The sequence below is a fragment of the Myzus persicae genome, unplaced genomic scaffold (genome assembly GCF_001856785.1).
Source record: "Myzus persicae strain clone G006 unplaced genomic scaffold, MPER_G0061.0, whole genome shotgun sequence".
Taxonomy (NCBI): Eukaryota; Metazoa; Arthropoda; class Insecta; order Hemiptera; family Aphididae; genus Myzus; species Myzus persicae.
Genome location: NW_019101823.1, coordinates 82,460 through 95,078, shown reverse-complemented (window position 1 = coordinate 95,078; position 12,619 = coordinate 82,460). Strand labels below are relative to the sequence as shown.

Genomic DNA, 12,619 nt, shown 5'->3' with positions numbered 1-12,619 from the left:
GTACTAAATATATACGATATGGGTATACTAATAAGGCAGTGGCGTCATTTGTGTTTTGTGGGGTATCAAGATGGTCATTTGCCCCTGTCTGACTTTAAGAGCAGCCCGATGGCTCGTTGCCCGGTTCTTTGCCCAAAATTTTATTTTATTAAACCCAAAAGATTATTATTATTTATATAATATTGTATAGTGTGCTCACTAACAAATTATTGTCCAGCAATGTTAAATTGGTAAATACTATAAATAGAGATACTAAATGCCAATTAATAGTTGGAATACATATTTTATATTTGCACGCATGAGTGGCCGTGCATGAAAGTTAGTATATGTATGTGTGTGTCTTATGAAGGAAAAGGCACATAGGTAATATATTTATATATTATATGTGCATGCAAACTAAGCGATCGGTTTTTTCCAGCTATTTTTGCTGGTCAAAACTTTTGCCCGCTTCTATTAAAATCTGAAACGACGCCACTGCAATATAGGTAGTTGAATAATACGTACTTACCTACACAATTCACTGAAATTATTAGTACCTATAATGATATTTAGGAGTCAGAGTAAGGTATAATGTATACTTTTAATACCTCGTAGTCAATTATTTTGATTTGTTATAACATTTGTATTAAATATTAATAATGTATTATACAAGTTATAACAGTTCATTATTTATTAGTTATTACCAACTGACTATTTGTTATATTACCTACTGTTCAACGTAGAAAGTATTACCATAGCAACACAATCAGAAGTTAGTGCATACAAACAATACTTAGTATTATGTTCTGCAATATGTTAGTATAAGGAAACTCTTTAAACTTTTCATATTTATTATAAAATTGTACAATACTGTTCTATTAAAATTAATATTTCTTCATGTCAGCAGTAAAAATGAAGATTCAAGGTGCGTATTAAAGTATTATTACCTAGCTATATGCCTATATATTTCACTACCCCTAATTAATAATCATTTATTCATATCAACAAACAATATACAATACCTATACCGGCTACACCTACCTTAATTTTTTATAAATCTGTAAAAATAAGTTATTTTTATGTTTATATTATTATTCTCTATTTCTTTAACGATTATTGAATTATTATTGATATAATTATATGATGATTTAAGTTATTTAATGAATTAAATATTTATTTTAAAAACTTTATTAAAATTATTTAACATGTTTAAATTGGGAAAGATTGATTTAAATGTAAATTAATAATTATAACTAAAATATTATAAGGTTACCAGTACCTATGACATATTAGCATGATTCCAATTATATGGAAATCTGTATACAAATTCCCAAGAAAGAAATCCCCGTAAATATTTCAATAAAATAATATAATATTTAATTTTGAAATAAATAATAACAGTCAATAAATTAATAATTACCTACACTTGTCTGTTTTCTCATATGTTTACGATAATGTGAGAACTTCAATTAATATATTGAGAGTACTTATTAACTATTATTTAGTTTTAGATTCTGAGCAATCATCTCAAAAAAATATTATTATTTATGTTTGAATATGCTAATATAAGTATAAAAGTAATTTAAATGTTTTTCAGTATTTATTTTAAACATTAAAATATTTAATTTGGTTTTTTAATTTGATAATTCTTTAATAAGTTATTTTTAATTTTTAATAATTATTAGACTTTTCTATATTAAAATATGATATATTCAATGACTTACAAGTATCAGCAATAACTTATATATTTGTAATTAAATATTAATAATGATGTAAACATTTAAAAAATATCCATTCAATCTCTTTCATTAAAATATGCTTAGTGGGTAATATTGTATTCCAGGAATTTGTTTTTCTTAGGCTTGGGCATTTTCATTCCACAACTCAATTACATAGAACAATTAGAAACAATTAGGAATAACTATATGTAATTATAGTAAGTAGTTGGTAGTATTCCTGTTTACAATGTATTACTTTAAAGTTTAGAGTCTTAACTATGAAGCATTATTATAGTCTTATGGGTACCGATATCCAATATATTTCATGTGAATGTGAAAAACTACATTATGTAATATAAAAAACTTAAGAACATACGACACAGGTACCATGTAAATATGTAATACATATGTAAAATATATTATTAATAAGTTATAAAATATGATCACACAATAATATTCGTACTGCTGATAGTCTGATAGACAATAATTAGGTAAGTAGGTACCACTATATAGAACCTATATTTATTGTACATACACTTTAATAAATTGTAATTATGCTTTAAAATAAAAAATTAAAATAAAAAAAGGTAGTGAATAAAATGTGTATTATTTAATAAATAGTAGTTATATTATTGTTTATTATATTATAATTTATATAGCCATATAGGTAACTATTATATTATTATAGACATGTTACATAACAAGATAAATATTGTCTTGCTATATAAACTTATTCTGTACAACTGTACTCGTGATTCGTATTAAAAAGTAAAATGATAAAAACTAAGCATTTTATTTAGTATTACGCATAAAACCAGACAAAAGACGATGCGTGTTATGTCAGGCTACAACATGTCACAAGCAGTACTTTTGTCGTCTGTACTACAGACTCCGTAGAGTATTAAATCCTATCTATAATATTATTATAGTAGGTATCTACGAGTTTGTGTCAGTGATTCCTAAACTTTTTGGTTTTTTTGTGACCGTCGATGGCATATTATTGTCATTATTTTATATAACAATTTTATTAAAGACTCGAGACCGTTACGGGCTTAAAACGAACGAAACCCGAATACGCACGGATTCAAGAATGTATGAGGAACGCGACTAAAATACGAAAGGGGCCGAAATGTGGTCAAAAAAGGAAAAAATCGAGTGAAAAGGATAAAATGTATTGAAAAAAACACAATAATCATAATAATAATAATAATAATAATAATAACCCATCTAATATCTATGAGACTCGCAGAGAGTTTATACTTACCGATTTTGACGGTTTAGTCATTAAATGCAGAATACTAATTGCAAAATAAAATCCAGTATTTTATCATAGAATTAATGGTAATTTTAAAATACTATGTTTATTGAACACAATGTAAGTTAAGTAAATTTATGAAAATAAATTATAATATGCAGTTTACTTGTAAAAAAATGGCTGTTCATAATTTCATATATCGTTGAAATCCTACTAACTTAATTTAATTCTCATAAAAGTTGGACAAGTTGTGGACTTAACACTTGTATTATTATATATTTATATAATTTAACTACCGTCTACCATTAATTAACTCTTAATTAATAAATGTATAACTAATTATGAATTATAATATAATATACTCTCTGTGTAGTACACACTAACACCTTTGATGAACACTGAACAGTTGTGTACTTATATTGCATTGCATGATTACACAATTTGTGTGCTTAATTAAAAATTCAATAACAACAAATATAGTATGCCACTCAAAGTGGCATTCTATATATTATGCCTCTAGTCGCTCTAAAAAAAGTATTGTAGTACACTGTAGTCTTCAAACGTATTCGATCCTGTAAGATCACTAAGATCCACCATAAATATAGGTATATTATGAATAAATGTTAGTGTATTATGAATACCAAGGACAAAACAACAAATTTAGTAGTACCTATGGTTTAATTTGTATTTTAAAAAAAACAGTGTAAGAGCTTATAATATAGTAAATCCATGTTGTGCGAACCGCTTGGCGCTTTACGACCGATAACATGAAACACTTTATACAGAACCGTTATAGTATAAACTACGATCATATCAAATAAATAACACACCACCCTTTTTACAGTTTGAAATCATAAAATTTGAATGGGATACGTTGAGTTCTTCACAAATATCATATTCGACATTTACATATACATTTACATATACGCGGACGACTGAACGTCCGCGTCATTTCTTAACTCCATTCCGATGCGTAAGAACCGATTTCGAGTGAAAACCGTATACGTACTCGGGTACTCCTTTCAAAAGAAGTTCACTACGTGATTCGGGCACAAGCGGTGTACGAAAAGACGAAACCGATAGAGCAAAATGGAAAAAAGCGAGAAATACGTGCGACGTAGGAGAATAGGTTCCGGGAACGCCTAAACGGCAACACTGGCGTCCCCTAAACCGAGTGACGTTGGGAGTTCCGATTGCTTGTCATTTTACTTATTAAGAAGATAAAATTATGTCACTCTATTACGAACGTTGTATCTGAGAAAAAATGTTGGCAAATATCTGACATCCATACAAATAACTAAAAAACAGTTATAAGATTAAAAATCTATTTGCTTCGTTGACTACTATAAGTAATAATGCTTTATTCATTATTTTGGACTTTTTTAGTTGATGTGTTGTAACATAAATTATGGAAATATAGTAATATACAATTTCGGCATCTGTGTTTTAAAAGATAAATTATCTATAGGTAGATAATAAAATAAAATAAATCTGAGTTAGAAATTAGAATTAATGTGTTATCGACGTCTTTAGATGAATTTGGATTTTAGTATTGTAGTTTATCATATAAAAAGTGAGAACTAATACAGAAACATCGAACGTTTCAAAGTAGACTTATAATCATATAGCATACTACTCGGACAATCAAACTAATGACTAATGAGTAATGACTAAAGAGCCAAATGCCAATCAAATTATAAATATAATCACGAACATCGTTATTAGTAATAAATAATGATTATCAACAACCGGCCATATATGGCTATATTGATTTTATTATAATGTATACATTTAAGAAAATTATTTTTTCGTTTAGGTACCTAGCTAATCAGTAATTATGTCCATTTTATTTATCATCTACCTACCTAAATAATTTAACTGTTATAATTTATATTTTCAGAAGACAATATTACAACGTATCTGACAATGAGAAGTCACTTTAAAAAGATATATGATGTAAGACCTAGAGTAAACTGTTGGTCAGAAGCATGCCCAAGTAAAAGATTATTAAAAAATACTATCAATATTCGTGATTTTCAGTAAGTTATTTTAAATATTACAACACATGAGAAAAATGCAACCATGGTTTAACCTAGGGTTAACGAATTTTGACTTAAACTAAAATTATTATCATAGGAATCACCATTCTACAAATATTATAATGAGTACCTATATAGACATATAGTAGGTATACACTACTACTCTACAGGGCAGTTACTGAAAAAATTATTTCAGGGGAGGGGTGGTACAAAATTGTCTTAATAGTTAATATAGATGATAGGCACTGCCAGGCCCATACTAGACACTTTGTCGAATTACGTTTAAAAAAATACTCTTTATTAGCTGGTTATTACAGCTTTTACAAAAATAATCAATATAGTATTTTTGATTAATAAACAATATTTACAACTAAAATTGTTCTACTTTTAAACAATTATGGAAAGAGGGGATCATGGCACCCGCGTCACCAGTTACAGCCTTGGTCGATCGCGGACAATTTCAAAGTCGATCCTGTTAGAATTTATTTTATTATATAATTTTTAGTAATTGGTAATTAGTTTATAATACTTATTGTATGTTTGTATACACTTTATGAAGGTATGTTTCTTAATAATTATAGTTATTCAACAATAAAAAAAAATTTTCTATAAAAGTCGATCCTCAAAGGTGAAGTATATTTTTAGTAGATCGTGACCAAAAAAAGTTGGCCCGCCCCTGATATATAGGCTTTAGGACAATGGGTAGATTTATGAATGTATAGAAGATAAATAAATACTAATAAACATTAGTAGGTATACGTTCCAGGCTATTAAAGACAGATTATAGACCTCTTATTTTTATATTACCATTTAATTGAAATTACATTTTTTTTAACATTTCTATTCCAGTATTCCGTCAGTAAATAATATATAAGTGGATGGCAGCGCACTATTTTCTATCTCTAATTAAAGCACAACGTAGACAAAACGCATTTGCTTAAAATCTTTTTCAATGTTTTTCTTGTAATCTTAGAGTAAAATCACCCATTACAAAAATGATACATCATATGATATTTGAGGGTAGACATTTCGATTTGTCTAAATGTTGTCTCAAAATAATTGAATATATATCATGTATATTTAAATTTACAATTTATATTTTCAATTTTTAAACTCCAATAATAATACAATATAATACCATATCGATGTATTATCAAAACCACAAAAATACATTCCTCTATAGTTTTTTTCAAATGTGATTTTACTCTAAGATGCTCAAACGAAAAGAAAAAGAAAAGTATTACGAGAAATTAAGTAGACATTAGGTACCATTCTTCATATTTTGTCTTATAATGTCCTAGTCTCTCAATATATCAAAATAATCAAATACATTTTCGAGATGGCGTACTTTTTATCCTGGAATAGATGTGAATAAAAGGAATAAATAATACATTCTATAATCAATAATGTATCAGCACTTGTTTTACTATTTTTGGGAAATTAAAATTGAAGTTATATATTTTGTATTCAAATACTTATAAAACAATGATCAAATTCCCTACATAAATTTTCAATTAAATTGAATTATAAAAAAAAGTTTGAAAACCACTTTGATTTCAAATATCTTTTATATTTGTATGTAAATCCAATAAATGCATTAATACTTAAGAGTATGTCAGCGCCACTATATTATTATTTATTACTATAATTATTATTGTTTTCTCTTTCTGCAGTGAGGCATGTCCCGCATACACAATTTGAGTTCAACCTCCCAACCGGCAACCTGGTATTGTTAACTTTAGTAATTGAGTGTGAATTCACCAATTACCAAACATCAGAACATTATCTGTTTACATAATATGTTGGTTTTTTTTTACAGTATTTCAATTTAATTTGAGGTATAAGAACCTATGTAAAATGTTACAATTTTTAAATTCTCATATCTTGCTATAATTTCAAACATTGTAAAAAAAGCAAACGTATGACTCAGACAATTGTCTTAATAAAAGTTTGATAATAGTCAATTCACTCTACTACTAAAGCTAACAACAAAAGTTCCGTTCTGTTGAACGTAAATTTGACATTATGTTGTGGCTTGTTTTTGGGTTAGAGAGAGGAAACAAATAATGCACCGTCATACTCCTAACAAGTCCCACCTTTCAAATAAAAAATTAATTTATCGAACGTGAACTTAGAATATGGAAATTTTAAAAAGTAGACATACATAACAATTGTAATCATTACCAGATACATTACAAGATAAAAAACATCCATAATATTTTCTTCTTGCAAAAAACAAACATAACGTACAAATATTAATGAAATAATAAAATACTTTTTTTTATGAATTTTGATGCACTACAAGATTCCTTATAAGTTTTCTAGAATTAAAAAAAAAGATAAATTTAAAATCACATACATTTTCCGACATTTGATTTTGGGCGATTGAAGTTTAAATTTTGACGACCAAGATATTAAAATGGTATATTTATAACTATTTATTTTCAAACGATTTTAGTTATTTTATTATCATTAAAATAATATTAATCATAGAGACATTCCACTATAGCTTGAATTATCATTATCTATACGACTATACACATTACACAATGCAATTTTTAAAATATTTAGACTAATACTTTTTAAGCTATACAGCTTATAGTAGTGTCAGCCTGGCTATGGCCGTTACTTGAGGTTCCTTAAATTTTTTATTTGTTGAAATATTTAACCGCACTTAATTTGTTGGGGCAATTTTTTTTTTTTTGTAGAGCCCAGGGCTGTTCATTGAGTGCCTCCTTAAAAAGCTAATCTATGGGCCTATGGTATAAAACTCAATAAAAGGCTGACACTATTGTTAAATTAGTTTTAGATTCATTTTATTCAGATTTTGAATGATGAATTGGGTTGGCTTTGGTTAGAATTGAACCACCTTTTTTACTGAACTCGGCTACAAACCTTCGCAATGATTTATCAATAAATTCAAATTTAACCCATCCATTTCAATTATTGTAATAATATAGGTTACTCAATGACGAGGTACACTCATAGGCGTAATTAGGTGGAGGGCAGGTGGGGCTAAGCCCCCCTCCCAATATTTATCTAGCATCTATGTAATAGGCACAGTCGTACAGATATAAATTAAAAATCAAGAGTCATTTATTCGTTATAGAAATTGTAAACAATATAGGTACATATAATATTGTTATTATTATATTAAAAGGACAATAGTTATTTTGTTACATTTTATTTTTGAAGTAAAATTTGAATTATTAAAAATGGGTCATGGCTTATATGGGGATATAATGCGTTATGATCAATAATTAAGGGATGCAAAATTGAAGCCTGCGGCAGGCTGCGGGTGTGATTAAAAAAAAAATTGACCCTCCCAAAACACTCGAAACTTATACTATATAACAGAAAGACTTCCTTGGTAGGTAGTTTTTGTTCTTTACATAGGTAGGTACCTATAGTTTTTCAATGTTCTTATATTTAAAAGTATTTACAGAGTTCTACCACATTATTGTAATTCGACAATTAGTTCTACAGCAAAAAAATCAAAACAACAAAAATATGATAATAGTAAATTATCTCGCCCACCATCAAGCAAAAAGAAATCCATAAATAGAGTAAGTACACACTTCATATTATTAAATACATATGAATTAATTATTAAAGCCATAAAATAGGTATTTCTGATATTCCATAATTATATTATAATAGTTAGGTACCTACTCAATAGGTACTCTTAATTCTTAATAGGTAGTCTATTCAATTATATTCCTACTTTATATAGATTATAGTTAATCTCAAATAATGAAATAAACTAATATTTACCTGAACTATTTAGAATATTTAAGATTATGATTTTGAGAGTGTCGAGAGCGGGATGTTTCTCCACTCTGTGAATCATGTATATTATTATATTATAATTTAATCATTTTAAAAATTGATTAGATACCTACTATGAAAGATGATAAAAATATTTTTTTTTTAAATTACATTCAGTGTTTTTTTTAACTAGGTACGTATAATAAAGAGGAGTTTATTAGTCATATATTACATTAAAATTCGGACCTCAATATCTGTATTACATTTCAAATTAGAGCTATTTCCCAATTAATTAACATACTGTATTAGAAATTGTCAAGCTCACTTCGAAATTTTAATGATATAAGATATAAGTAATCCTAGTAATAGCTAAATAGAGTTATCAAATTAAACAGTTTATAAAAAAAAATATGAATTATAAGATGTTTGCGGAGTTTACACTACACTTATAATATATGTCATGTCGTGCTCGCAATATTTAATACATAGGTAACAAAATGTTGGTATGATACAGATGGTAGTACGAAACCTACAACCTACTACCTACATTAAACAGGTATGTTCAACTCTAATGACACGGTATAGTGAGAACCCGCCTTTACGGCAGTAGGTAGATCGCCGACTGGGAATCTCAAGCTTACAACTTCACTGAAAATCGGTATCAAGACGCTTTAGGATTTAACGATAAGGTCCAAAATATTATTACTGAAAGAATAAATACCACATAGATACCCTCCCTCCATAAATTGGTCTAGACTCAAGGGCCGTCACTCAACATGGCTTTATCGCCTATAAAATACACAACTTATTAAAAATTGTTAACATTTTTCTACAGTCTATCATATACCTAATCACCGTTGGGCAGTATCTTAGATACAATTGTATCTTGTATCTTATATCTCGATACAATTATATGAAGTACCGAGTATCTTCGTTACATTTTCAGTCAATGCATCGAGTATTTCATACAATAATTTAATTGAAAGATACTTAATACATTAATAAGTTACCTTGAAAAATTAATTGTTTACAATGATTTTCCCTCTCCTACCTAGTAGTAGTACATAATAATATACCAACCACAACTGTTTGACTATGTTTAGTACAATATGTGTAAAGGGAGTGGCAAATTTAAATTAATAAGTATGCCATAATTTAATTGCAGTATTAATTAATTTCAAATTATCAACAATTCTGATTTATACTGTCATAATTAATTTTATTTTGCGAATACAAATACAAATACGTAGTTACAGATGATTTTTCGAAAGCTGTAACCTAACTTTTCCTAACTTTTAGGAAATTATTTTTCATCCCATTAGCCATATTTTGTTACATCTTTGGACTGTGACACTTCTGCATCCATTCAGCAACATATGTTTTCCCTGGCAGGATTTATTCATAATCCTACTAGAAATAAATTATCAGATATTACTTTTGAAAAATTAGTATTTTTAAAATTAACAAGACGTTAAATTATACTAAATAAATAAATAAATTATTAGTTTTTCAGACGTTATGAGCAATATCAATTAAATTCAACCCTGACTAGTAACTTTTATTATACAATACACAGTATATCATAAAACATTTATAACATATATATTGTACATAACCTACTAAAATTATCGGTATAAAATATAAATATAATTCAATACCAAGTAATTAGTTTAATAATAAATTAGTAGTATTATAGACTATAGTATTAAAATAATCAGTATTTACGTTTTTTATCAAAATATGTAATACTCGTTTAATAATTAAGTTATTACTTATTGCCTATATAGTTTGTGACTATCCAAATAATTATGCACATGAATAATAATTAATAGTGTTGTTGAATATTATTATTAAGTTATTAAATATGTGGTGTATATTAACTAATTTATATATATATATACCTAAATGTGTACAAATACAATTTTTAAAAAAAACCTGGGAATAATTATATTTCGAGTTTCTAGTATCTTAATACTTAAAATGTAAGTATTGAGGCTCTTGATACTCCAAATCCAAGTATCTAGTATCGCAATACTGATTTTTGAGTATCTTGCCCATCCTTATACCTAATCATAATACATATTATCAAACATTTAGTTAGGTGCCTACTTAGCATCTACCATACTCCAAAATACATGACATTTTTCAACTTAACAGTTACGATTGGTGAGGTAAGAATAGTGCAATGTTACCATTGATTACAGATTTCATTTGATTTTAAAAGCATGGTTCGATGAATCAAAACTACTGTATAAAAATATGACACGAAAGAGGAGTGCAACCGGATCTAATTTGAAATTCAATAGGTTATGTGGTAACTATACCCATGTTCATTGAAAAGTATCTGTGAGGCTATACAATTTGAGTGCCTTGATAGTACAGGAATTAGGAAGTAAATACTACCTACTTAGTTTGATATATAAATATGAAACATATATATTTAAAGATAAATTATATACTTCAATGGTGTAGCCATAGGTGAGCCCCCCCACCGAATTTTTAAGGAAATTAAAGCATTATTTCTATGGTCTATGAAAGTTAAGTACTGCAAATACAAATTTGTACATCCGTACATGAACGTAAAATAAATATCTCATAGGTTAGGTTATCTAAAGATAATATCAAACTTAATTTATGATTTATATTTAGTTATTAATTATTATTATTAATATGTATATTTATACTTATGGGTTGTTAGTAATATTAGGGTTTTTTATGAAATGTAAAGTATGATTTCTTACTTATATTTTATAATGAATATTTATTAATTATATGTTAATTGTTTTTTATATATTTAAAAAAAAATGTAGTGTGAAGGAGCTGGATGAGCGTTTGTTCCATGTATACACATTCGTTATTTATTAAGTTTATATCATTAAAATAATAGATAAGTTAGATTTGAAATTAACCCCCCCCCTCCTTCCTTTCAGAACTAGGATAAATCCATTAAATCCGCCACTGTCTCATACCAGCAGTGTTAAAGTTGTAACTTGTCGTGTTACCTTCTTAAATATATATACTATATAGACATTATAAGCGTGGCACCTAATATACCACTATATATTTTAACTAATCATTTATAATTACAGAACTTAAACTATGAATGTGCATATAACGATGACGATTTCGGGTTTGGATCAGTTGAAAATAGCAATCGAAGATATTATACTCCCGATACCCACCATTCCAACCTTCCTGAAAACGCGCCTAAAATATTAAACAGCCAGCAAAATTCGTTACATTTAGATCATGTGAAAGAAACAACCAAAAAAAAAGAGTAAGTATACTTTGTATTTTATACATTCTTAATATTACAATTTAGGTTATAAACCCAATAATATCGATGTCCGAGAGACCCGTGGGATACAAACAAATAGACAATAATATTATAGTATGGTCATCTACTATGCTGATAGGCTAGGACTTCCGCTAAAGAGTGAGTAGAGATGTGGAATTTACCGGTAAAAATTTGTCGGTAAATTTACTGGTGAAATTTAGTAAATGAATACATTTTTTAAACCATTTTTTATTGTTATTTTACATTTACATAGGTTCCCAATGGCTAATAACCTATTTCTGAAATTTTTTGTTAATAGAGATATAGGCCAGGGGCCACATTTCAACTTTTTTATTGTTGGTGCCAACGTTTTTGCAGGCCATTTAAAATCATTACTAGGCCACATAGGCAGGCGCGGACTGGCTGGGATGCTGGGATGCTACAGCATCCCTTGCCCTAAAATATATTTGCCCCTATCGGTATAAATGTGCCCACCTAAAATTAATCTGAATTTTGAAGGAGAAGGTTAAGATTCTCTGATAAAATCGTAGGTAGATGTAGATCTATTATTTATGTAATAACT

At 27.7% G+C, this 12,619-nt stretch overlaps 1 protein-coding gene across 1 annotated transcript in view; it reads left to right on the top strand.

Annotated features, from left to right (window-relative positions):
* Positions 1 to 788: 788 nt before the first annotated feature.
* Positions 789 to 12,619, top strand: part of LOC111030529 — a 16,259-nt gene continuing 4,428 nt past the window's right edge. Inside the window, exons 1-4 of the mRNA XM_022310061.1 lie at positions 789 to 904; positions 4,853 to 4,991; positions 8,437 to 8,557; positions 11,849 to 12,036. Coding sequence (XP_022165753.1) covers positions 877 to 904; positions 4,853 to 4,991; positions 8,437 to 8,557; positions 11,849 to 12,036 — 476 coding nt within the window. The 5' untranslated portion in view covers positions 789 to 876. The remainder of the gene's footprint in view (positions 905 to 4,852; positions 4,992 to 8,436; positions 8,558 to 11,848; positions 12,037 to 12,619) is intronic.